Source organism: Micromesistius poutassou (assembly GCF_964030765.1).
Source record: "Micromesistius poutassou genome assembly, chromosome: 21".
Classification (NCBI taxonomy): Eukaryota; Metazoa; Chordata; class Actinopteri; order Gadiformes; family Gadidae; genus Micromesistius; species Micromesistius poutassou.
Window position 1 is genome coordinate 4,660,511 of NC_140291.1, and position 27,240 is coordinate 4,687,750.

At 44.4% G+C, this 27,240-nt stretch overlaps 2 protein-coding genes across 2 annotated transcripts; one reads left to right on the top strand and one right to left on the bottom strand.

Moving 5' to 3' along the window:
- Positions 1–223: 223 nt before the first annotated feature.
- Positions 224–12,358, bottom strand: ubtd1b (ubiquitin domain containing 1b). The gene is made up of 4 exons (XM_084485324.1): positions 11,595–12,358; positions 5,433–5,660; positions 3,681–3,838; positions 224–3,154 (listed from the first exon to the last, which is right to left on the bottom strand). The coding sequence occupies exons 1-4, from the start codon at positions 11,680–11,682 to the stop codon at positions 2,786–2,788; spliced, it is 843 nt and encodes a 280-aa protein (XP_084341450.1). The 5' UTR covers positions 11,683–12,358; the 3' UTR covers positions 224–2,785.
- Positions 12,359–12,788: 430 nt separating this feature from the next.
- mms19 (MMS19 homolog, cytosolic iron-sulfur assembly component) lies at positions 12,789–25,899 on the top strand. The gene is made up of 31 exons (XM_084486025.1): positions 12,789–12,879; positions 13,327–13,375; positions 13,767–13,867; positions 14,015–14,100; positions 14,227–14,301; positions 14,619–14,688; positions 14,793–14,921; positions 15,104–15,165; positions 16,104–16,190; positions 16,915–16,989; positions 17,325–17,402; positions 17,760–17,898; positions 18,211–18,365; positions 18,459–18,540; positions 18,836–18,961; positions 19,514–19,595; positions 19,924–20,021; positions 20,380–20,547; positions 20,755–20,910; positions 21,152–21,251; positions 21,622–21,724; positions 22,162–22,233; positions 22,601–22,727; positions 22,989–23,095; positions 23,779–23,835; positions 24,047–24,233; positions 24,316–24,398; positions 24,744–24,908; positions 25,112–25,171; positions 25,410–25,510; positions 25,761–25,899. The coding sequence occupies exons 1-31, from the start codon at positions 12,792–12,794 to the stop codon at positions 25,789–25,791; spliced, it is 3,099 nt and encodes a 1,032-aa protein (XP_084342151.1). The 5' UTR covers positions 12,789–12,791; the 3' UTR covers positions 25,792–25,899.
- The last annotated feature ends 1,341 nt before the right edge of the window (positions 25,900–27,240 follow it).

Genomic DNA, 27,240 nt, shown 5'->3' on the forward strand with positions numbered 1-27,240 from the left:
AGTGTATAGAGAGGATTGATGCACTAGTGGCTACTGATAGGCCCTCAAAACATCCACATCCTTTAATGGCTTCCGTACAAGTTCAGCATCCAGATTACTTAATATGAATCAACTGTGTGACATGAAAATGTGTGTCTGAGCCAAGTGTCTGCATGTATGTAATGAGTATACTGATTATGCCCGAGCTAGTGTTCAGTGTACAAACCCCCTCCCGCCCACCCCAAAAAAAATAAAAAGAAATAACACACTCCAATACAATACACTACAAAACAACCCATAAAATATCAAAAACAGCCCGTCTCTAAACCAAACCACTATGTAGATGTGGTCGCATACACGCACATAAACAGAACAGACGTACGAGTACATAAGCAAAGTCATAAACAAAAAAAAAGGGTCAGATGGTCTAAAATAGAAGAAACTCTGGGACAAGAGAGTCACAATAACAGCTCAGGTAACGGCTAAGATAATGGCAGGTAACGGCAAACAAGGGCCAAATCTGCAGAGTGGATTGATTTATTCATACATGATTTATTCCCAAGGCCAGTCAGAAACTAGAATCTGGTCAGAACCAATTCTAATCCTTTTGTGACCTTTCCATGCATGGGAAGGCCATGAATCCAGTTCTCATGGATAACAGCTTTAGGATCAAGTGTGTAAGTGTAAGTGTGTGTATAAACCTGTTCTTTAACCAATACACCAGCAGTGTGCCAAGACAAAGAGGTGTCATAACTTAAGCTGTGAGGCAAAAGGACAATAGCTCTGAATGTTTGAACAGTTTAAACTGAGTGTATACATGACTGTGTTGTGTGAGTGATTATCGCACCATCATGAAAGGTTTGTACACGCACCCTTACACCCCACCGTACTTCACTGAACCCCATGGAGCACTCATGTGACACACGTCCACAAGGTCAATTATCATTATATTGCACACCCATAAAGTGGAGGAGAGAGGTGAAATGCACTCGCATTTGAGTAGAAAACAAACTCAAGGAGAAACCTGAAAGACATTTCCCAGAGGACCTTCTGGATAGCCAATGATTGCGGTACGCTTAAGGTCTGAAAAGTTTGACCCATCCACCTCCTAAGTAACTGAAGAACATGGTCTCATGTTCTCTGTGGCAGCGATATTCAAGATGGGATTGCAAAAAAACAACGGTGATATAAAAGAACCCATGATGTGATGTATACATGTGGCCCTCCCTCATACTTGCGTACGTTTTGGCTGTGGCTGATAAATCAGTCAACTCATGCATTAACTTTGTCGGGTCCACCTATCCTACATCACCGTCTGCAGGTTCCATTACACTCCCCAGCCTCATAACCAAGTCATGGGCGTCTGGGAGAATGATTTGAATGTCTGAGACACTGGGAAAACTCCACCCCCCACAACCACTACTACCAAGACCAGTGCAAGAAGATTCTTGAGAATGGCTAGTAGCGTAATAAAATATCACACCAGCCACAGCCAAAACAGCCAACAGCCAAAACACAGTTCTCATCGCATCTCGCAATGAGAACTGATGCCATAAACATACACCATGTTGTTGTATCATAGTATGCCCGGTGTTTCCCCATTTGACAGCCGTTGTTTTAGTTAACCGGCAGGAATTATTATGAATAAACGAATTCAATATACATAAAAACATTACATTTATAGATATATTTTTGTCCCTAGTTCCTCAGCAAACGGCATTAACGACCATCATCTTGTAATGCGTATGCTGTACAGCATGGGTTGTACAAACAACTTGAAACAATGTGGACCATGTAGAAATCACACTGAATTGGTTACCCCTCTTGGCTCAAACAGACAGACAAAATGTCTATGTTGTGTGTAGGCTTCAACATCGTCATTAGAGAATTCTCCAAGAAAGGCAGCGGTTTGGATCCCACTTCAGGGTCCTGAATCGAAAGCGAATAGTAAAAAGAAAAAAAAGAAGATAAAAGGATAAGACCAGCAACGAAACAAACGCTTTTCCCAGGACATTAAACCCTTTGTGTTTTCATCTTGATTCATTAAAGGCACACAATCTAGCACATAGTAATAATCTTCCAAGTGTGCAAAAAAGCTTGTCTTAGAATATTTCAATAAAAAAAAAAATTAAAGAAGGGAGAGAAAATGTTAATAACCAATCGTTAAGTCACCAAGTGGTACGCAGCTCTCGCTCTAACTTTACCGCCCCCCCACCCCACCACACCCCACTGTGTTTGATAAGAAAGGCTTTGCAGCAGGCGTTAAGGAGAAGGAGATGCCGATAGTCCAGAGCAGAAATGTGCTTTACAATCAGCGACGGGGCGACTCAAGTTTTCAATTGGCACTTTGCATCAGCGCATCAGTCAAGAGTGCAGAGGGCAGAGTCCCTGCATCTCACAGAGAGAGGAAGCGGGAGGGACCAGGTCCACGTGGGAGGAGTGGAGACCTGCAGGAGCTCCGAGCTCCACCGTGACGAGAGGGGGTTCGCTGTGGGGCGAGTGGGTGAGCTCTTCGAAGCAGCACTGAACCAAGCTCCAGAGAAAGCGAGAGAAATGGCGAGCAAGAGAGATGTACACCAGCAGTGGTAAAACCGAAACCCGAAAAGGGGGACAGGAACAACAACAAAAGAAAAGCAGCACTTCAGTGTTTCTTTTTGCGCCATATTGTTCTCCCGCCTTTAGAGTTCTCCTCTGTGCGTTCTCCACAGTGGGTTTCGTGTTAGAGCGGTTCCTGTCCCAGCGCTGAGAGGTTCCTCTGCGACCCCCCGGGGGTCCTCCCCCCCCCCCCCACACCCACCAACCCTGCTCAGTTGGAGTCGGGGGCGGGGGTGGTGTTGGCCAGGGCGGAGGAGGAGGAGGTGATTGAAATGGTGGATGTGATGGCGGTGGTTGTTGTCACGGAGGGGGTGGGCGCCGGGAGGGGGGCAGGGCCGGAGGCAGGGGAGGGCGGGTGGGCCAGGGACGCCAGGGGGTTGACGATGACCTGGATGACAAAGTCTTTCTGGATCTTGGTGTCCTGCAGCCGCGTCTTGTCCGTGAGCAGCTTGCCGGAGAAGAACCAGCGCTGGTGGGTGGCGTCGATGTCCTCCTGGGCGTGGAGCTGCTTCTTCAGCTGGCCGATGGTGTCCGCCATGCTGGCGCTGAGGCGGAGGTCCTTCCCCGTGGACATCCGTACCTGGACGGAGCAACGCAAATGGTGGTTACATATTTTTATTTGCTAGAGCAAATAACACATTTGTCTGGTTCCCAGGCTAGTTAAAACAAATCCCGAGTGTGTAAAGACTGCGAGGGGGTCATGAAGCGTTATCCCGAACTTCCACAATTTACATTCTATAAATTCCAAGGAAAACAAGAACAACCGCAAAGACAAGCAGAATAAATGTGAGGTGGTTTGACGAAGCAATCTCAGAAAAATGTAACGAAAACGGGTGTCCCTCTATCGGCGGGCCTTCCTTCTCTCGCCGCTAAATCAATATTACTGAAATGGATATCGCTCCCTCAAAAGCATGATCAGACGTCTTGCTCTCTCTATCTCTCGCTTATATCGCTCAATTGGAGCACCTCATTCCAGGCACTCCGTGGTAAGATAACAACGCCTGAGGAACGTGGTTAACTGAAAGGGAGGAAAAACACAAAAAAAGGTAACAAATAATTGATATCAGGAGAACGGACATCGTCAGATAAACCCAGTGGAGCGGTACCTTGAGCTGGAACTCTTTCTTGGGGGCTACGGGGGGCTCAGGGCTGTCGCTGGGGTCCTCATCGCTGCGCTCTGAGATGAGGTTGACCGGGGGGGCGAGGCAGTAAACGGGCAGCTGGTAGCGGTTGCCCAGCTCGTCATAGCACTCAGTCAACGTACCTGGGGTTGGGGGGAAAGAGGACGTTAGGATTTAAAAAGAAGAACAAGAACAACAATAATAAAAGAATAGTGTGGAACAGCCCCAAGGCTTGGCCTAGGATCGATGTTCTGTGTGAGCTTATTGCTGTCCCAGGGTTATAGTCCAGCTGACTATTGAAGTCAAAGGTCAGTTTTATTAACACAAGTGCATCATAACGTGGTCATTCTGTACAGTGAGTGTCTTATGACAATGAACGACACAATTTATGAGGTGCTATGATATTGTGTTCTAAGAGGCAAATTTAGGTCATCAGTGTAGCTGATGTGCAACTTATGAATCCTTCTACGTCAGGATGTGTCAACCAAGTGCTTAGACCCAATTTATACAGCTGCAGTGTGCGGATGATGCCACTGGGGGGCAGAGTAAAGGGCACAAGAGAGCTCTAATCTATATCTATACTTGGCAAAGCACAAACTGTTGTGCTAAATTAACAATTCAAACTGCTACACTGGAGTCACAGAGAGGATCACAATACAGACATCTCTTTTGGAGCAATCTGAGAAATCTCATTTCAAAGAAATAGCTAAATTATGATAAAGACATTATCAGGTTATTATAATAATTTAAAAAGGGTATCGTATATTGACACTATACCCTGTTTTTAGCATATCGATATCCTACACCAGGACCATCATCAGTACCGTGTCAACTACTGTACGCAACACAAGGGCTGCCTTGACCTAGTTTGGCTGCGGGCTCCTATTTGGTGCAAGGGGAGAAGTCCCGGCAGACGACCCGAGGAAGGTGACCTGAATAGGGGCGGACGTGGTGACACGGCCGCCCCGTCACCCAGCGGGCGTCTCCGCCGCTGCAGCCATCCGCACATCCCGTCACGACCCCCCAGGTGACGGGATCACTGCAGTACCAGACACTCATGGGGAGGGCAGCGCTAGAATCTCAGCCATTTTCCTCCTGGCTTCGCATACACAGGAAGCGTGTACAGACAATGTTTGAACGCCTGAATGACTGTCAGACTGAAGCCTGAATATATATATATATATATATATATATATATATATATATATATATATACACGTGAAACTATGAAAGTGTACATTTAAATACCAGTAGAAAACAAGTTTAAAAAAGAAAATAAAGCTATACGAGCAGACTTTCATATAAGGGATTCAACCCTAACTTTGGTTGCACTGTACAAGTATGATGCAAGGTAATGCAGTTAGCATCCAGCCAGATATTGCAAGGTAGTGTAACGTTATAGAAGGTAACTGTACACTGAGTACGAGACTGGTGGCGCCACTGCCTGACTGCACTTGTCACTTAGCCCCAGTGTGAATGTACGAATTGGAGAGTCCACTGTGTGTGAGTGAGTTCAGATTGTGGTCGAGTGTTGAAAAGTGTGCAATTGTGCATCGTCGACATAGTATCTGAGATTGTGAGTGAGTTAGAGAGAGTGAGATTGAAATTGTGTGAGAGATAGTTTGAAAATGTGTCAGGGAGTTTGAAAGTGAGATTGAGAGAGTGGGCTGGAGATAGAGTGAGGTTGTGAATGTACATCAGTGAGTGTGAGTGTGTGTGTGTGTGCCCTCCCCTCACCATGGGGCAGGGTGATACTGGCTCCGTCTACGATGGCCTGGGCCAGCTCGTGGTCGCTACACTCCAGGGCCACGGCGGCGGCCTTCAGCGCGTCCCAGATCTCCTTGCGGCCGTCGAAGGCGGGCGCCGTGTCCCAGAACTCGTCCCGCTTGCTGCGCAGCTGGCCCTCCGTCATGGGGTAGTCGCTCTTCCACTTGGGCCGGTCCTTCTTCAGGGGCTCGTTGCGGCCTGGAAGAGAGGCAAGGGACATTCATTTTAATAAATAATAAAAGACAGGGCGTCTCGCGACCATAACTGCGCTTGCATTTATGGTCTGTGTCGTCGATTTCGACAAAATGGTTTCCATGCCGACAAATTCAGTGACATCTGGTGATCGTTACCATCGGTGACCATGACACGGCCTCACATGTTTCTGTTATCTGTTTTCCCTGCCGGACGGAATGAACCGGAAAACGTAGCAGGAAAGACCGTGATGTGTAATCAGATCTTTGGTGTAAAGAACGCTGTCACCTGTGGGCAGGTGTCACTGTGTGTCCACAGAGGCCATTTGATGCGTCAATATAAAATAATCTATCTTGATGTGTTGAACCTGTTCATAGAGGGGCTCAATTTATAATCCAATACCTTAAGCCACCCGATAACCACAACAGACACCTGCTAAACACCACTCAATTACATGGGGGAATGAATAGGTTAATGTAATAATGCTGCACACTTGGATAAGCACAGGGTCAGCCCTCCCCCAGGAGCGTGCGACGCACGGCCCGCTAAGAGTAGGTCAAGTGCTGCTCTTTTTAAAATGGATGGTACTGCACCGGATCGGGCAGATGAGTCACAGCAACACACAGCCTCTCTTCCCCGTTCTGTGGGAGTCAACAGTGTACTAGGGAGAACACACACATGCACACTGACAATATGCCCACACAAGCAGTAATTACGAATACTGTTGTGGAAACATCTTGTGCTTACACCGGTGATATGCTCCTACAACAAGCATGGGAAAAACGACCCAGCTGAGAGTAAAGAGGAGGAGGACATGGAGCAACAATCCAAAGGGGTCTCCTTTCCGTGAAACAAATTATTTATAGCTGTGAAGTACAAGGAGGAGTCGAGACCAGGGTGAGGTGGTGTAGGATTAGCAGCAGTGTGTGTGTGTGTGTGTGTGTGTGTGTGTGTGTGTGTGTGTGTGTGTGTGTGTGTGTGTGTGTGTGTGTGTGTGTGTGTGTGTGTGTGTGTGTGTGTGTGTGTGTGTGTGTGTCATCCTAGGAGCGTCCCTACTATCAGCAGGCTGCAGTTACACCAGGGCCCTCATGGTCCCCGACTCAAGGAAACAGTCCAAAAACATGGATACAAATGGCAATGGCACCCAGGAAGGAAGACGTCATAAAAAGGTGCAGAGCTTTATGGTCCCTCGATGGGAAATTTGATAAATACTGGAGTACCAGCTCAGTACCAGTGATTTAGTCAAACACTTTTATCTAAAGTGATTTATGATGAACTCGGGTCATTAAGTAGTAGGTAGGATAGGGGATCTTTTGTTTAAGGACGGCTGAAGAGGTCACAGGTGGCCATTGGGGATGGAACCCAGAATATCTGACGGGTGCTCAGTGAGCATGTAAAGCACAACATGACTATGTTCCATAGTACTGAGGGGGAATCAAAGTGGAGCACGCGTAGTGCAAAGCAACGCCTCTGATGTCATGAACATAACACTTGGCAAGGGGAAGCCAATTAGAATGGATATGCAAAGCAATTTCAACACATTCATCATCCTTTGTAACAATGAGTCACAAATGAATGTGTCCAAGTGGCAAGACAATAGAGTGCTTTGCCTGGAACATATTCACTATTTTTAAAATGGAGCATATGTTTCACAAAGTAAAAGACCAACAAACACAGGAGGGGTGGGGGTTGTGCAATTCTACGGCAGACTAGAAAAATGCTGTGTTCGATGTGAATGTAACTGATTTCCTTGCTACCCAAACCTGTGTCCGAGAGGCGGATCACAAGGGGGAAAACAAGGTACCACCTGGATATCCCAAAGCAAAGGTTTCAAAGCAGAGAAACAACAAATAACATGACATCATATAGCCAGACATTAATTTAATTGGAGAAAGGGATCCAACGTATCAGTTGGAAGGGTGCCACTAAGCTAAAGACAGCCAGGTGGTACTTTGTTTTTTACGGTTTGTCCAATGTGCTTATTAGACATGAAACAGCCCTCTGGGCCAGGGACAGAGGGCATTCTCTTCATACCTTTGAACAGAAAAATGGCCATTGCCCTTTTCAATTAAAATCAATCATTTACCTCTACATAATGAAACCCACAATTATGTAATTTCTATTTAAAAATAGAAGAGCAATCATTGAGAAAAACAAAGTGCTGGAGTAGTTCAACCATCCAAACTGCACAGAAGAAAGTGAGGGCGAAGGAATGGGCCACTCCCCGCATGGGACCTTTCCAGTCTGTCTTAATGAGAAGCAAAACAACAAACGGTCAATCGCCACAGCAACCAGAGAAACCGGGATGACCCAGTTCAACAATGCCCGGAAACGACGTTATCGACGCACACGCCAAAGTGTTTAACGGGCGTATGAGGGAATAGCAAGGCGTTTTCATCACCAGGGGCCTCTTCTGAGTTGATTTGCCACTGCTGCATGATTCAAGGTTACCACGAAGCCTGGCTTATGAAACGGCTCATAAACTACGCACAACGATCACAAACCCAACCAAGTTCAGTCTCGGGAAAGGCCAACAACATGCTGGACTCCAGATCCTTTCTAGCCCTACATAGTGTTTTGTCTTAAGAGAGTGAGTTGTGGCACAAAAGGTGGCGTCTCTCTGGCCCTGTATATTTATGTTCCTTCATGGCGTATTCTCGTCCCCGCAATACAAATAAATCCAGGGCGTTATCCACATTCTGCTTGGTCCAGTGTTCATTTCTGGTCTATTTCATACATCAGCAATGTCTTCTTCAGTAGGTTGCCATGCGTCAGAGGGAATTCAGTGGAGACCAGAGCGTAAATGTTTGGTCCAACCAAGCACTACGGATTCTAAGCTTTTGTTTTTGTTTAATTTGGGAGGAACTTGACATAGTCAAGCACTAGCCTCTTTGGAGCACACAAACACAATAAAAACACCAAACGATTCCAACACCTGAAGCAGATGTTTGTTTTTAACATATTCCCCTCAAAACAGACCTCAGAAATGTAATGCTCTGACAGAAAAACTGGTTAAATTCTTTCTTTAAAATTGCATTTGGAAAGACAGATGGTCTCTATTATCAAGGGGATGTATGGCTGAATAGATGGTGGATGGATGCATGCATGCATGGATGGATGGATAAAGAGATTGATGGCTGGCCAGAAGTCGACCTCTATTCAATTACAGAATATGCTGACAATCTCCTGTCAACATATTGCAAAATTGACACCCTTTAAATTAACCAGCCACAGTGGTTGACAACAACCAGTGGCATCGAAATATGCCCTTTGCTGAGTGATGTCACCATGAAATCCACCATACCAGATTCAATTCACAGGAGAACATTGAAAAAGCATCAGCAAGAACTGTGGGAGGTTTGTGGAGAGGCAGTGTGAACCCTGGGGATAGGGTTTAAAGGTCGCTGCCACATTGTCAGCTAGAACCAAAATTTTTATTATGACACAGAGGAGCAACTGAGGTGAACAGCAATGAGTTATCAGTTAATCCACAGAGAGACCAGCAGGATATCCAGGGAAACAATCGACATATTAAGCTTAAATATTATCCTTTGAAGGGGACGATAATACTTTTGATTCATCACCAACAACCTGTTCTGAGGTTGAAGAACCTGTTGCCCTCCATACAGGCCATCTGAAGCAGGCACAGCGAGCACATATCTTCTCATACTCATCCACCACCGGGGGCTGCTCAGAGTTCCAAGGAACGAAACCATTTAAGGATTAAGCAATAACATCAAATAAAATACCAAAAAATGTCCACACCGGCAGTGGAAGACATTACATCTAGGTCATCCCTCATCATTTCCATCAACTGTACGACAAGGAAATGATATTGTTTAATACTTCATCATACCAAACCAACAACCAAATGTGTGGTAATTAACATACAAGCATAATGAACCGCTATCACTTAAAGAGCAAAAAGCACACATCAACAACATGCCACCTGGAGCCCACCAGAGCCCCAGTGGAACACCTTGTTGTGCTCAGTGTAGGTCCTCGCTGTGAGACGTGACACGTTTTGACTTGTTGCTAGCTTGGAAGCCTGGCAAGGTGTCCCTGCTGATAGCCATCAGGATGAGATGATACAAGCTACAACACTATCACGACGCCAGGGAATCTTGGCGAGCACTTGAAAATAACCTGGAGGTAAAGGTATCACGCTTTTGCACCTTTGAAACCAGAGTTATGTATAGGGAGTGGGACTTTGTACGGTTTGATAAGGATTTTCTTAAATTAATTTTTTTCTTGCCAATGCCTTTTTCTTGCATCTCACTTTTTGCCACGAGACTCGCACTTAAATTGTTAATGAGATGATATTTCAAAATCCTAATCTTGATAAAAAATGTTAGGCCATCCACTGTCCATTTGCTTTTGTAAACCATAATTTTTATGTTACTCTACATTGGAGCCAGCACAGCAGGAGACACTAGTTGAGGTGAGCCCAGCATGTTTAAACAATCAAATATAACTGAACATTCCCGCCATCAGAAATAGTAATGGTTAGTGCAAATTAACCTCTACAATTTTCCAGACAGTTTCCAACTAAATGAACAGTAATTATTAATATTAATTGGGGATTCAAAATACTGTTACTTTCATTAAATGAATTGTGAGAAAAGTATACATAAGAATTATAAGAAAATGACGTACACAGAAAATCAGCCTTGGTGGAACATGGCGGAACCTGGGAAGTCACATTCAGTGCAAAGACCTTTTCCCTACAATTCACAAACTAAAGAAAATATGATTTTGGTCCATAGGTATTGCCAGGCTCTCCTCTCCAAACTTAAGACCACCCATACAGATACAGTTTAGATGAAGGAAAAGCCGTTCTAAAAATGGTACACCAGGTACATGCCAAACCCCGCAGAAGTATCAGCATCTGGAGAAGGTTGCCTTCTGATCATTTGTCACAGAGTGAACACAATAACATCTATCATTTCACAGCCAGCATATCCCACACAACGTTAAACACAATGTGCCATGAATTCAGGCATCTTAACGAGGAGTTTATATTCAACATTGGCAACAAGTGTGCGTCTTAGGGCCTCACAACGAGAGTACGAGACAACACCGAAACTCTTGCCAAATGGAGGGCGTGGAGTCCTGTGCTGTTCAAATCCTTCTCCTTGTAAATACAGCGTCACTTGGTGTAAGTGCTTCAGTGGCTGGCCAAATACCACTGGCCACAACCAAAGCCAAATGTAAGAAGAGAAGAATGTGGCAGGTAGCCAATGTTTATCTTCATAAGAACATTATCGGGAAGCAGGGTAGGTAGCAAACAGACTTGCATTGAAGTCCCAATAGGGGAATAATCAAAGAATCGGGGAATCAATGGCACAAGAATCATTAAGGCCTCAGATTTACAAGCACAATACCACGGTCAAGGATGTGCCACTTGTTTAACTGATTAGGTTCTGCTGTTCCATAGCACTGTAAATGCAGGAACCTGGGTGGTGGAGGTATACAGACTCTTGACAATGGCCAGGTCAGAGACACTTGGATCTTCCAATGAAATGTTTATATGAAACAATTAGGGCTGTAGTGCAGTCAAATATCTTGAGTATTTAAGGGAAACGATTAAATGGGAGGAGCAGTTGAATGTCTGACTTTCATGCTGCTGTTGACACCCTCCTCCTTGACCAGACTGACTGACCAGAGCTTCCTAAAAAAAAACACCACATGATTTCAGCAAATTGGCCAAGACGGGATGACAAATTGTATTGCATTGAGATATAATATAAATGTTTCAGAGGAATTTGAAAACCAGTGCATTGACATCGACTGGACAATACATTTTTTTTTCTTTTACAACAAAAATAAAAATAGTTTTAAGTTGGAACCACTATTGTAGCTTGCAACAATCAAACGAATCAATCAAACGCTATTAGATGCACATAGAAAACACACATTTCGATCGTAATCATATATTACCTCCGCGTCTTCTGTGTGCCCTGCCGCCGTTTCTTGAAGAGCCATGGCCCTGTGTGTCTTCTCGCTCTCTACCGACACATCCTCCCATGGTTATCCGACTACAAGCTGTTTTTAGATATCGCTCAGGAGCGAGTGGCCACCATAGAAGCCGACGACATTCTGGGTCCCATTAAAAATCCATATCTTCTGTGTGTACGATTGTAAAACCCAAAGAGACCGTCAATCGGGGGACACAAGGCAACGACGGCCGCTTCACTAGTTCGACTTGAGAATTGGTTTGATTGATGACTAACGCGAATGAGTGCGGACTACGTGAAAGCGCTGCAATGGTTTGTTGGTGGGGTTGTGATATTAGAAAATCAGCCCGTCACGTGTAGTGAACACTTTGATAGCAAGACAAGTGAAGCATCATGCGTACAGAGCTTTAAATAACACGAGTATTACTGTTTCTTGGCAACACATCGGCTGGTTAGGACTCAAATGATAGACGAGTTGGTCTGAAGACTAGTAGGGAGTCTTCAGTGTCATGCCGCTATAAATTAAACACACTGGTACACCTTCCACGCTAGCAAGCTAGCCGAGCTAGCGGACTGGCTAGCGTTAGTAAACACAAACTTTTCCACAACCAATCCCATCCCAAAAGGTTCAGCTTTCGTAAATACACGGCGATAACGACGTTGGTGTCTTTCAGGTGGCCCGAGGAGCCATTTGGGACTTTGTGCGTTGTGTGTCCGTGGTGTGTGTATATTTTTAAATCCCCCTGCTTCCGTCTCCTCCTCTGGTAACTGCTGGCTGCAGCTAGTGAGAAGAGCTAGCAGCTCTGAACTTTAGTTTTCACGCATGCGCAGTGGAGCACTCCAGTGGAAGGTATCAAATTATTTGACGTCACGTTTTCCTTTGCTCTCTGCAGCGATGAATTATTAAATATTTCTTTGAATTAATGGTTGCGGAAGCTTTTTACAATTTAAGATTCTGAAAGAAGACGCAGCTTTCTATTTCGGATATATACCTCCATGCATAATAATATATATATACATTTGTTATTCCGATAAAGCCAGGGTGCAATCAAATGTTTGTTTTTATCTGTGGACATTGTTAATATCAAGTGAATATACTTAAGCACAAAAACTAGAGGAAAGTGTGCTGGTTTTGTAAAAACTTTTTGCGCATGCGCAGCCCATCAGGAACCAAGGAACGATGGCTGCGGACAGTGCCTTGCTGGTGTCTCTGGTTGAAGAATTTGTTACTGGACTGCAAGACAGCAAGGCCAATGACACAGCTACTGGTAAAAGCTCGGTTCTATTTCTAAAACAACCTTATACAGGAAAGTAATTGACAGTGTTGGCATACAATGACAGCTTCATTGATGCATCCGCTGCTCTGCTCAGCATGTGCTAGCTACGTTAGCATGCCATTGCAACAGCCAGAGGATGTTTCATGGGATACACCGCATGGTATAACGTCTACCAGAAATGACAATTGAATAATTTAGTGATACTTTTATTAATGACTGTATAAGATCGACTTGCATAACGCATCACTGTCAAATCAAAATTGTAATTGAAAGCCTGCTTTTAGTTTGATGGGGTGTTTCTGACAGTTTAACCTGTTGTTCCTATCGCCCTGTCCTGTCAATGAACCCTGAACCCCGATCCCACTAGTAATGGCTTTAACTTATGTTGTCGTGTCGAATGTCACGTGACCTAGTTTGTGATTTTTATTTTCTTCACAGGCGTTCAAGCTAAGCAGTTTACGATACTGCAGTTAGTGGAAGCACTTGGGTAAGTTATTGCTTAATGAAATCCATCCTCAACCCTGTCCAGTCTTTAAAAACGAAATACACAAAAACTTTGGACCAACTGCCCTTGGGAATCATGGACAGCTGAGTCCTAAGCAATTAGGCCTAACACCCATCAGGATTACATTATTCAATTATATATTATGTGGAAATGTTAAATACAGCCCAGGAGACATTCCAACAGATAATCTGAACCTAAAAATATACCTTTTCAGTTTAGCGTTCCTCCACATCACGTAGAGTGTGATCCTTCTTCTTTGCCTCTTCCTCTTAAACTTCTCTCTGGGTTATGCATATGGAATTCTTACTTTATATTGTAGTATTGTATGAGACACGCTATGTAAATAAAGAGTGAATTTCTTCTCCATGTACAGCCCGAGTTTAACAAGCACCACTCCTCACACAAGAGCCAGAGGGGTCCAGCTGCTGTCCCTGGTCATTCAGCAGTGCTATGGAGATCTATCAGAGAGTGAAGGTAGACGGCCATAGAGGATCAATGCATATTGAGTTTTTATACACTGTTTTATACACAAAGAAGGAAAGTAGAAAAGTAAATAGTAGTACTTGAGTCTGGGTAGGCTTGGACTCACTATTTTTACTATGTATTCATTTCCGTTTTCAGTGGAAGTGCTCATTGCTTTCTATGAAAACAGACTGAAGGACCACTATGTTATTATACCCTTTGTCTTACAAGGGCTGAAGGCTTTGGTGAGTGCTTTTTCCCTTGAAATCAACAGACTAACACATATCTTGTCTTCCTCACATTAGCATGTTGCTATTGGAGGGACCTCTAAACTGTCTGTTGTGGTAACCATGTTATGTATGCTTTCCCAGACCAAAAGCTCACTGTTGCCCGCTGGTTCTGCAGTGTCCATGCTACGCTCTCTGTTCCAGGATACTCATGTCCAAGTAAGTCTGCATTGTCCTTTTGTTGCATTGTTAATTTACATATCCGTTCAAGTTCTTCCATCTTGTGTGTCAAAAAAGGTTGATGTGTTAACGTGTTATTAACACGCTAATTTTGACAGCCCTAAAATATATATATATATATATATATATATATAAGCCGTGGAAGTTAAATTAAAAGGTTGTTTCAGAATAAGTACTTGCATAAATAAAGAAATAAATGTTGCTTATCATTTAACTAGGGTGTGTGTGTGTGTGTGTGTGTGTGTGTGTGTGTGTGTGTGTGTGTGTGTGTGTGTGTGTGTGTGTGTGTGTGTTAGTCCCTGATGCTGGCAGAGCGAGCCTCTGTGTACAACATGCTCCTAAACCTCATGGAGTCCAGAGAAGCAGGTGAGAAGAGACCAGAATGTGACTGTATCAACTCTCTCCTCCTTGTCACATTGAGATGTCTGTTAAACAGTTCCAACTAATCACCTGTTCCTGCCATTCACCAGAACTGAAAGGTTTAGGGGCAGACTTTGTGTTTGGTTTCGTCCAATCAATGGATGGCGAGAGAGACCCCCGGAATCTTGTGTTGGCCTTCCAGATCGCCAACAACATCATCCATCGAGGCTACGATTTGGGTAAAAACACACACACACACACACACACACACACACACACACACACACACACACACACACACACACACACACACACACACACACACACACACACACACACACCCCTTGCCTTCCACAGTTGGTCGCCGTTACATAGTAATGCAGACCCTAATCCCCTCTGTCTCCATGGTTGCCGTCGGTAGGTAAATTCGCAGAGGAGCTCTTTGAGGTGACGTCCTGCTATTTCCCTGTCGACTTCAGCCCTGTGAGTCCCTGTTTATTCAGCTGCCACACACACACCAAAGAGCAAGATGAAACCCAATAAACGTAGCAGACACTAATGTCATCACAGACTTCCTGTGGCCTTGTTCGACCCCGACCGGTGGGGGGGGGAAACAATAACACAGGGGAGTGTCAATATGCGTCTGGGAGCAGACAGCTAGCCCACGTCACAGAGCCAACAAACCGGCGTCACACTCGGCCGTCGTATTTCAGAGGGCTAATGTGATAAATCTGCACAGGAAATGTCGTCTGTTTGCTCGTGTGCTTGCTTTGTCTCTGCCTCTGTGACGGGGTCGCTGTGAGGGCGGTTGCAAAACCAGACAAAAGCCGTAATAGCTCTTGAATGACGCGGCTGATCATGTTTATCCTAACAGGCAACTGGCATAAGGTTCGAGTAGTTAATGGAGCCTGATTGTTTGGTATCAGTTTGGTTATGGTTGCTGTCACATTGCATGGTTGACTCCGCCGTCAGTGTGTGCATGTGTGTATAAATGGTTATTAGTCGCTTTGGATGAAAGTGTCTGCTAAATGTAAATGTTTTTCTGTTCGGCTTAAAGTCGGTGTAGAACATGTTCAATAGGACTGATTATAATATTGTTTTTAATGCTGTTTAATAATGCAGATGTTAGTTAATGCCGATACAAAATGGATATCTTCAAATTATGGAATATAGCTATATGCCATAATTTAAAGATGTTCATTGTTTCTGTAGATGATTATGATGCTCACACAATTATGTAATGAAAGTGATTTAGTTTAAGTAGGGGAGCTTACCTTGGCAACTAGGCACCTTGCTTTATTTCATCAGGATTTATCTTTACTCTTCCCCCCCCTCCCTGTCAAAGCACCTGTATTGTTTTATTACGAAACTAACAAGCATTTTCTTTTCCATGTCTCTGACCCCTGACCGCTGACCCCTAGCCGCCTAATGACCCCCATGGCATCACTCAGGAAACACTGATCCTGGGTCTGAGGGCTGTGCTCACTGGAACTCCCCGCTTTGCTGAGGTACTTCAAAACTCTTCTAGTACCACACTAGTTATGCTACTTTGGGATTTGTTTTTTCATTCCCGTGGCTATTTAATAGATTCATGTTACGTCTGGGCCTTTGTAAGATAACATGAGATAACACTTTATTAATCCCCAAGAAGAATACAAATAATATTTGAAATTGAAATGCGTATTTCTATAGCTAGTTTACAGTAGTTTTGGTCCGGCAGACATGCAAATGTCATTCAGCAAGACATGTGCAATGTTGTTTTTGGAATCAGCCCCTGTGTTAGGATCCCAAATAGCTTTACTAACTAAATTCTTTAACAAACGGCTGAACTGATTAGAAATGTTTCTTTCAGAAATGGGAATACCTTTTGATAAGACCTACACTCACTTCAAACATTGAATGTTAATGTTGTGGCGTCTCCTGACTAGGGATCGACCAATATGGATTTTTTAGGGCTGATGCCGTTACAGATTTCTTTTCATCAGCCTTAGCCAACGACCCATATGGGCTGCCGATTTTCTTGAGCCGATATTTGGAGCCGATACTTCTTTTGCTCCCTCAATTTACATCATAAAAATTACACAATGATGATAACAAATGTTACAAGTCTCAATTTAAAAAAGGAACATTTATTGATACATGTAAAAAACGCAAATATCGGTATATATCGGTTGATCACTACTCCTGACCTACCAGTCATTCGGCTCCTTGTCTGTTTCTGACCTCTGGTAGTTCCTCCTGCCCCTCATCATCGAGAAGCTGGACTCGGACATTCAGAGTGCTAAGATTGATTCGCTTCAGACCCTGGTGAGTGAAGTCCTCTTATTTTGCACTTCACAACGCTATCTGATATGCACTCACATTACTTTATTATTCCCAAACGTTTGCCAGAAGTAATTTGAATCCTACATAAAATAGCAAATGTATATATATAGGTTGTCTCCCACAATGCATTATGGGTTTAAGAACGCAAGAAGGATTGTGAAACGCCAGTTGATTAGAAGACCAGCATCCCAAGGCTGAAGCATCATTTTTAAGTGGTAGTTTAACGTTGTGGGCACAAAAAAAGTCATTAAACTGTGAAGGAAATCAATGTGGAACAATGGCGTGGTCAGACAGTGTGGTTTCTTCTTCCCTTCCAGACGGCATGCATGTCTACATACGAACACAAGGACCTTGCAGAATTCCTCTCTGGGCTTTGGACCTCCATACGCAGAGAGGTACATTTTAGAGCAGTTGATATTGGCATAGAGGTTTGAGTAAACCAACAGCAAATACAACACACAAGACTTTTTGAGGCTTTGTTTTACTTAATATTTGTATCTTACCGTTGTAAGTATTTTCTATAATATAGTTGTACACAAGTAACTGTTTTATTTCAATAATTAAAAAAGAAAAAAATAAACATTTTCTAGCTCACTTTGTCCTGAAAGGAGCATCTGAACTAAGGCTATCTAACTAAAATAATGTGAACTAAGGCAAGCTAACTAAACGAATCCAAACCAAGGCTAGCTAACTAAGCTAATCTTAAACAAGGAGAGCTAACTGAGCTGATGCTCCTTTCCCCGAATGCCCAGGTCTTCCAGACGGCCAGCGAGCGTGTGGAGGGCGCTGGCTTGGCCGCCCTCAAGGCTCTGACCTCCTGTCTGTCTCGCTCCATCCTCAGCTCTGACTCTGAAGACTCCCTCAACACCTTCCTAGACGTGGTCCTCAAAGGTATTCTCTCAATTAAGCATGTTCAACTTTCAAGTCATATCTCATCTTTCTACCTTGTTACTTTTAAACCTGTTTTACATTTGTTTTCCTTGTGAAGCCCTTTTTGTATTACAGTTTTGCACCAAAATGCGGATCATGATTGGTTTACTCTTAATTGGTTCCTTTAATTGGGCAACTAAGAGTTGTGCTCATAGTAGTACAAATGTTCCCTGAGTTTTGTCTATCTGTAATCAAATTTGCCACGGTCTGCCCGCCACTGTTAATCCCCACCAAATGTTTGATTTGTGTATGCTGTTCTCTGTGTGTCTCCAGACTGCCAGCATCACCTCAGTGAGCCGGACCTGAAGCTGGTGTGGCCCAGTGCCAAGCTCCTTCAGGCTGCCTGTAGCGCCTCCTACAGGGCCAGTCATATAGTGGCAGCAGTCGTCATACCTGGTCTCGTGGAGCAGTACAACAGCAGAACTCAGGTATGTCAGGAAGTGTGTGTGTGTGTGTATGTGTGTTTAAATACCAATGTCTCATTTAATAGAGGAATCTATCTCACTTCAATATCAATTTAGTGTGCCCACAGGCGAACCATCCTGGAGGTGATGCAGGGATTCATCCACACAGTGAAGAACACCAGCCAATCAGCCGACGGCAGTGAGTTTCTACACCTCCGCTCGTCTGAAACCAGCTCGATGTCATACACATCTTATAGGAACAGACTGATGTCACAAACCTTCCTAGACCGTCTTTTGTAGACTTCTCATTAGTGCAACGCATTTTTTCAAGCAAATATTTCTGACCTACTCAGACGAGATCGACGGCAAAACACTCTGACTTTGAAAAAATAAACCTTCACAACCAGAACTCATTCACGCCTCCATACCTCAAATGGGAGTCATGTTGCTCTCTCTCCCCCTCGCCCATCCCCTCCCACCTCCCTCTCCCCCAGGTGAGAGTGTGCTGCTGGCCCACCGGGACGCTCTGTGTGCCGTGGTGTTTTCGGCGCTGTCGGAGAACAGCTCTGACCTCCAGGTCACGTCCATGCGGGTCCTCGCTGCTCTGGGACAGCAGACCGGTAGATAGCACCGACACACTTGTACACACTGTATGCTTGCATCTACAGAATCACCAAATGTTACCCTCTTTGAGACAAGGTATAAACAAAAGACTGGGCTCCTCCAGAACAAGGAGTGTGTGTGGAGATGGCTGGTTTAACCTGTGCAGATTTGATTGCTTAATCTACAGGTGAAAAGGTGTGCAGCCTTACCCATCCCCAGTCCAATCAATCTGACTCAGGCCAGGAAAGGCTGCTTAAACCAGCCATCAACCCCAGACAATAATGATCTAGTGGATATAAATATTAAACTTGGAATTTATAGCGTGTATTAAATCTTTGGATCTATTGCTAGACCGCAAAGCAGGGAGACGCAAACACGTCATTATTTGCGTCGGCCTGAAGTGGCTAATGAAAAACTTAATTAAATTGTTTGCCATAATTGGGCCTCCAGAAAGTGACATCACTCCATCAGTTTTGAGACAAGTTTTCTTCCATGAAGACCTTCTTCTGACCTTCTTCTGACCTTCTCGTTCTCCTTCTTCATGTGATGTGTCGCTCTGCTGCTCCAAGGTCTGCTGTTGGAGAGCGACGTGGAGCGGGCGGTGGATCATCTGAACAGACTCATCCTGGAGGAGGACGACAACAAAGTCAGGTCAGATGAGGGCCAGTCCACTCACACATTGAAGCAGAACATATTCCAAAATATCATTGCTTTTCTCATGGCAACAAACCGTCGATTTATACAGTTAAATGAACAGGCAGGCAGGACACTTAAATAAGATAACGTAAGATAACTGCGGTTTCAGTCAAAGCATTCCGCTTTTTGGTGTGTATCCATTTTTGGCTTTCAGTTCCTCAAAGACTTTGTTTGATAGATGCAGTTCTTCCTTTTACAGATGAACCAAGATTTTAAATGAAATGACGCTTTAAACCACATCGTTTCCATGAATGAAAGAGCTTTTATCTGTCTGTCCATCCAGTGTCGCCGTCATCGTATGTGCCGAATCTCTGTCCAGACTGTACCCGACAGCATTTATCACCAAAATGGTCCCAACACTCAAACAGGAGATCTTCTCTGGTAAGCTCTCGGTTCTGGCCTATAGTAAAGGTCCACCAAAATAGTAACCACCAAGTTGTGCAAGTCATATGGCCGGAATATCCCCCTCCATGGTGGTACATGGGATATTGCCATCAGACTGAAATAGAAGTGAGGTCACGCTCCCTGCTATATCATGTGCCTATAATTATAAATTGAGCTGACGTTTTATCCATAGTGATTTGCAGTGAAATCAGATGCAGGTGCACAGATTATATTCAGTGCCGTCTCCCCCCCCTAGAAGTTCTGCTGTAACATAGAAGAGCTGGATCCAAGATAACCGTATGGTTAACTAGTATTCTTTTTTTTTAATGATATCTTCCTCTCTGCTTTGCTTCAGACTCAGAGCCCATGGTCCAAGGCGACGATGGCACACCATCAAATGAGAGCTCCCAGCATGCAGTGCGTCAGCGGTGTGTGTCCGCCCTGGCGGCCGTGTCCACCCAGCCAAGCATTGTCCGGGAAAGTGCGCCTGTCCTCCTTGAGGTCTTCAGCTCAGCACACACAGGCAAGCACTTAAGTCTGTGTGTGTGTGTGTGTGTAGATCAGCTGGTGTATAACAAGTGCTTTGATGTAGAAATGTGTTTAGTATATATCTATGCATAATGTCTACCCCAACTGTTCATAATGATATTCAGTATCTAGAATACAATTATTTAAATTAGGATAAAACTACAATCTTTTATTTAATGAAGGCGCTCTGATCTGGCTGCAGGCAGCGGGGGCTTCTCTGTGGAGGAGGTGGTGGCCGTGTGCTTCAGCCTCCAGAGGATAGCCGACCAGGCACTGGACTCCGAGGAGACGGGGCGCTTCTTTCATGACATCATCATCCCGCGACTGCTGACTCTGGCTCTACAGGCAGCGCTTCAAGGCAAGCAAAAGGGATTTTGCCCTGAAATGACAAGACATGAGGCTGTATTGAATTGTGTTACAAACCCTTCATCTGCGCTCAACTGTTCAATTTGCATTGCATTTTTACAAAGGATTTAAACTGGCAACCCTCCTTTCACAAGCCTCTGTCTCTTAACGATTTTTAATACAATAATACGATCTTTAATACAATGGATATATAGGAATTAAGACGGTGTCGTTTGTCTCACACGTCTTGACAGGTGAGGGGTCTCCTGGGCGTCGTAGTCCCCTGGTGGAGGAGGCGGTCCTGTCTGCCATGGTGGCAGTCATCAGCAGCGCCTGTGCCAAACTACAGCCCGAGTCAGTACTACTCTATACGCTCCTGGTGCTTCAAATCAACCCAATAAGACAGGCCAATGAGATGGCAATAGTAAAGCGCTGTTGGTCAGACCTATTAGTGATTTTGTCAAATCAATTTGGAAAAACATGACATTTATTTGGAACAAAATGCATATCACTTGATTGATATAAACCCACAATAATCTAAAAGAAAATAAATCATTATATTACATTGACATATGTCGTCAATAACTTCTCAGTTCACGGTGAGAACGGATATTATCTCGTATCCGTTCCCCTCCCCCCAGCCTCTTTGTCAGTCGTCTCATCTCGTGAAGTCACACTGTGGTTGAGTTTGGTAAGGCTGATGTGGTTTCCTGTTTATCATCAGGCTGGCCGGGAAAATGGCTTCCAGGGCGGTATCTCTCTTCCTGGAAGATGACGTCTCCTTCCTGTCTGACAACTCCCTCCCTCCACACATCCAGCTGCTTAAGGTTAGAACGATGCACGATGTCTGGGTCCATGTAGGTCTGGTGATCCTTGGTCCTCAATGAGTGTACAGTGAGGGTTGGTCGGTGTAATGAAATGTGTCACCTTTTTTACAAAGTGACACTATCAAAAGTCGGTTGTTGGGAGGATGATGTCCTTCATACACAGTCTAGTGCCATTTCTTTTGATTAATTTATTTTTGTTGTATTGTTTAATGCAGAAATGTTGAGACGGAAATACATAATTTATTCCTACTCAATACTCGACTACGATTTTTTTTATCGAGTTAGCAATGCAAAGGAAAAAATCCTTCCTCCGATCCCTTAAGGCATATCAATAATCCATTGTTGTCTCTGATGCGGCTTTCTGCTCACTTCAGTTGTCACAAGCATCTTAACCTAGTGGAGACGTTCACTCCTCTGTTACTCTGCTCCTCCAACAGCAGGGGGAGTCCTGGAGTCGCTCCCAGATGGTGTGTCTGCTCATGGCCTGCGTGTGTTCGCTGCCCCGCAACGTAAGTCAACCTTAACGCCTCACATCCATAGACGACGCAAACGATGACTGATCTCATAACGGTGAAACACGGTTCCTTTGCAAGTATCCATGTCAACATATCTCGAGAAGATTGTTTAACTCATGTCGTCTCATGTCTGTCAACTACCTAGAACATGAAAATATTGCCGAGTTGAAAACTGTAAACGTAACGTATGTGTGTTTATGGTCCTTTTCACACCTGTTGCTGTTGTCTAATGCTGCTTTTCTTGGCCAGGTCACCATTGAAAACGTTTGTTCAATCTAACAGAGACCTACCCGGTAAAATAGAAACCTTCACCATTCGGGATGCAGCTAATGACTATTCCAATTGCTAACCGATCATCCAGGTGGAGGTGCCCCAGGTGGAGCGACTGATGGAGCAGCTGGAGGAGCTGAGCATCACCTGTAGCCACGTCCTGTCCTACACCTCCGCCGCCAAGTGTTACGCCGGCCTGGTCAACAAGAGGCCCGCGGGTCAGTTCAGTTGGCTCACACAGGCCCACGAGGCCGGAGGAACACAACCACACAAAATGTCAGATTCGGCCTTCACGTTGGACACACGTCTGACCGTCTCTCAACAGTTAAACTCTCGACTGGTTTAGCCAGCTCGCAATAGATGCGTTCATGCTGTGTTTAGATGATATCTTTGCAGGATGGTTCCAGGGGAATATTGTATCCAAATCTTTTAGTCTTTTGGCGGTTGTTCATTGTTTTCCGGTTGTTTGTGTTTTTCAGGGGATTCTCTTAACGCCTTGATCCAGCGCAGCACCAAGAGAGTGTCCAGTGAGTTGGACTCCCCGGCTTCTCCTCACCGCACCCAGGCCTTCACACTCCTGCTCTGGGTAAGACCTCCACAAGCTCCCCTCTTCCACCAACAACCACAACGTGTTGCTTTGCTCGTGAGAAGGAGTGATGGACGATTCCAGAGTGTCAATTGTCAATCGCTCCAGAAGGAGAACTGCATCAAAAAAAATCTTATTTTTCCATTGTCTTTGATCCGATCAGACCAAAGAAATCAAACCTATTGTATGGACAGACTTTCCAATACAAATAAACAACGTACAAAGTCACTTAAGTAAATATTTTTTTCGATATTACAGCGGGGGTCGAGTCTAAATACATTTATGTTGAGAGTTCATGTTTTTTTGGCTCCTCCTAGCTGAGTGTCGTGGTGTCCCTGAGCAAGACGCCTCACCCTATTTGCTCCTGACGAGCTGGCTGTTGCCCTGCGTGGTTCACTCCGCCGTCGGTGTGTGAATGTGTGCATGAATGGGTGAATGTCAGTCAGCACTGTAAAGCGCTTTGGATAAAAGCGCTATATAAATGAGGACCATTACCATTTACTTTCCAGCCCCAGGAGGAAGCTTGAGATTGTGCACAGAGTGCTGCTTGATCATCCAATTATACAATATTGAAAGTCATTTTTAAAGTATGGATGGATCCACATCCCTGTAGGTGTTTGAAGGGGTAACACAGGACACAGGGTCTGTGATTATCCAGTCAATTGTCCTTTCTTTCTCTTCAGCTGGCCAAGGGCCTGCTGCTCAGATACCACCCTCTCTCCACGGCACTGACGGACAAGGTAAGACACAACATGCATGTTGTAGTAGTAGTAGTATTATTTATCCCAGATTTCCCGTCCCATGATTATCAGAATCCTATCTCATCTGATTAGCGTACTAGTATTCTGGTGACATGCAAGCAATGTGGTGCTCTGTCCATCTTTACATTCCCAAACTTCCCCCAAGAGACACACATGTGCACAGTGTTAATGTCTGTGTGTGTGTGTGTAGCTCTTCTCCCTGCTGGGGGACCCTGAGCTGGGGCCGATGGTGGGCGACGGCTTCTCCCTGCTCATGAGCGACTCGGCCGATGTCCTAAACCGCGGTTGCCACGCCGATGTGCGCATCATGTACCGCCAGCGCTTCTTCACCGAGAACTCGGCCAAGCTGCTGCAGGGGTTCAACTCCGCTGCGCCAGGTACCGGTGTTTTAGCACAAACTGCTTTGTTTTGTACATCTGAATGTATGTAATGTAACTATCTTTTTTTTTCCTTCAATAGACAGAAAGTCGTCCTACCTGAAGGCACTGTCTCACCTGGTCAGCAGCCTGCCCAAAGAGGTTCAGCTCACCGAGTTACCAGCAGTAAGTAGAGAGTCACATGCATGGGACCATGGAGTGACTACAAGAAGGGTAGTTTCGTAGTGACGTCGGTGTCTGCGCCATTAACAATGGCTTTATTCACTCTCGATTACAATCAGAGGACTCAAAACGCAGGAATGGATGTTTCTCAGTCTTGACCAGGCTAGGGAACTCAGCCTCAGCCACATCATAAGGCATGGTCCTCACAATTGGCACTCTACTCTCTTTCGGAGTTCTCCCTGAACGTGTGATTAATTCAAACTTGATAGGATATGTATCGCTCCCCGTTGGTTCCAGCAGAGGGAGGTGTCTCACCAGATATTAAACGTAACGACATTATCCTTCCAGCTCCTATCCCTGCTGCTGGAGGCGTTGTCGTGTCCGGACCAGGGGGTCCAGCTGTCCACCCTGTCCTGCCTGGAGCCTGTCCTCACGGAGCCCCCGCCCGCCCTCATCCAGCAGCTGGAGGCCCTGGTCACCCGGCTGCTGGCCCTCACCTGCAGCTCCACCATGGTCAGTAGTGGGTGGTGCGTTAGGGACAAGGGCACACTAGTTTCAAGTGGAGCTGTGCATGCTCAATGCAGAGTGTCCCCCAGTCTTGCAAATAGTGATGGTATGTCATTGTAATTATTTCTTTATTTGCTCTCTCTCTCTCTCTTTATCTCTTCCTCTTTCCTTTTTTTCCTGTATCTTTTTTGTTTGTTTGTTTCTTCCAGACTGTAAGGATAGCGTCATTGCGGTGTCTCCATGCCATGTCGCGCTTCCCAGCGCACGAGGTAAATCAATCATTTATACTGACCCTGTTGTATGTGGTTGTGGGTGTGTTCCAGGTGTTGCCTGTAGCTCTGTGTCAAGTGTGGTTGTAGTTGTGTTCCAGGTGATGCCTTTAGCTTTGTGTCAAGTGTGGTTGTGTTAGCTCTGTGTTAAGTGTGGTTGTGTTGCCTGTAGCTCTGTGTTAAGTGTGGTTGTGTTGCCTTTAGCTCTGTGTTAAGTGTGGTTGTGGGTGTGTTCCAGGTGATTCCGCTGCGGGCCAGAGTTCTGCGGGCACTGGCCAAGCCTCTGGACGACAAGAAGAGGCTGGTGAGGAGCGTGGCTGTGCTGGCTCGAGCTGAATGGTGAGGCCAACGTCACAACTAAGGAATACAGTTAGTTTCACTTTCAGGGTGAATGTCAATCAGGTGTATTGGACATGGAGCTTTTTTAGTTTAAAATTGAACAGAAAATGCTCATTGCATGAAATGGTTTAAGATAAAATGGTTAATTAGCACTCTACTTAACCCTGTTATAAGTGTTACCTGCTCTGTTTGTGTTTTTACAGTTTACACATTGTAGCCTGAAGACAGCTTCTATCTATGTGCTCCTTAGGTTCCTCTTGGGAAGCCCAGGTGGGAGCTGATCGTCTTGGTGAAAGGTGAAAGTGGTGAGAGAACTTAACAATAAGAGTCCCAGAAACAAGACTCTGAATTCCATCCACCAGGGCCTTAATTCAACTGGGACAAGACACCCAAAAGTCACTCACACTCATTTTCAAATTATAAAAATCTATTTCAGAAGGTTTTTAACACTTTCTTTACTATTATTTGCCTTTGTTTATGAACGCACAATTGAGAAGATTGTGGCAATGTTCACATTGTCATGATGCTCAAAACCGTAGGGAGATTTAAATGAAATGAAGATTATGAAATGTATTTGACAAACAGATTGAGTCCATTCCAAGTAGCCGCTATTACTTGGTTTACAATCGTTATGTGCCATTATGTAATGGGAGCAGGGCAGCAAGAGAAACTGAATGACATGCTGCTCCAGAAATATCCCTCTTTGGGTAAAATGGGTAAAAACCCAAGACTGATCAATGAAGCGATACAAAATAGAATGTAAAGTAGTAGTAAATTAAATATGAAATAGTACATTTGAACATGCAGTGTAGGTCTACACAAGGCAGAGTTTAAAGGTTCTGGGTTTGAAAAGAAAGCGCACACACACTGGGAATGTATGTGTAGCCGCCAATGTTGAATAACGGCCAAGCATTGATAACCTGAATGTCTCAAAGGAGCACTTGAGGAAATGGCACTAAACAAGGCTCTGCAATACAACATGCATATTGTATCCGGCCAGAACCCCTATGGTCCCATTCAGTACGCATGTCTTTATGTCTTAAATCGTTAATGACATTCATATCACAAATGCCAAACCTTGAGCACTTAAGTCTATCGATTGATTACAAAAAAATCTTTAATGTTTGTTTTTTTCAAGCCAGCTGTACTGCGTATATGTAAACCAAGTATTAACATTGAACAGATGCAAACAGGAAGTAGGATTTACCAGTGTTTGAAGAGATGAGTGAGGAGGCTCAATATGATTGCATTTCAATAAGGTCAGCTAACTGTGTACCTCACACTGAATAACGCCATGGATGATATTTAAAATGTTTCAAATGTTGCATTAACATGTTATTAAACACTTTTTTTGTAATTGGTATAAAATGTTTTTTTCATTTGAATTCCACAAGGCTTAAATACACTTATCAATTGCACTCAAAATTATTTTCTATATAAAAAAAAAACAATTAATGGAGAGCACAGCTCCCAATGGTTGATAAAACCACTTTCACTATGGCAACCAAGGGGAATACTCGACATGCTGATATGCAGTTACTCCATTTATAAATGTTCCTTTCAAGGCTGGCCATTTTCACAAGGCAAAAACTATCGACTCATATTCACATCTACCAGGAACTCTAAACTAAGCTGAAATGCATGTTTTAAAACGATGGACGATGGTCCGTGACTTGCATTGTAAAGCTGTAGCATTGTTTTAACAAATAAAATAAAGCACTCGGTAAGTA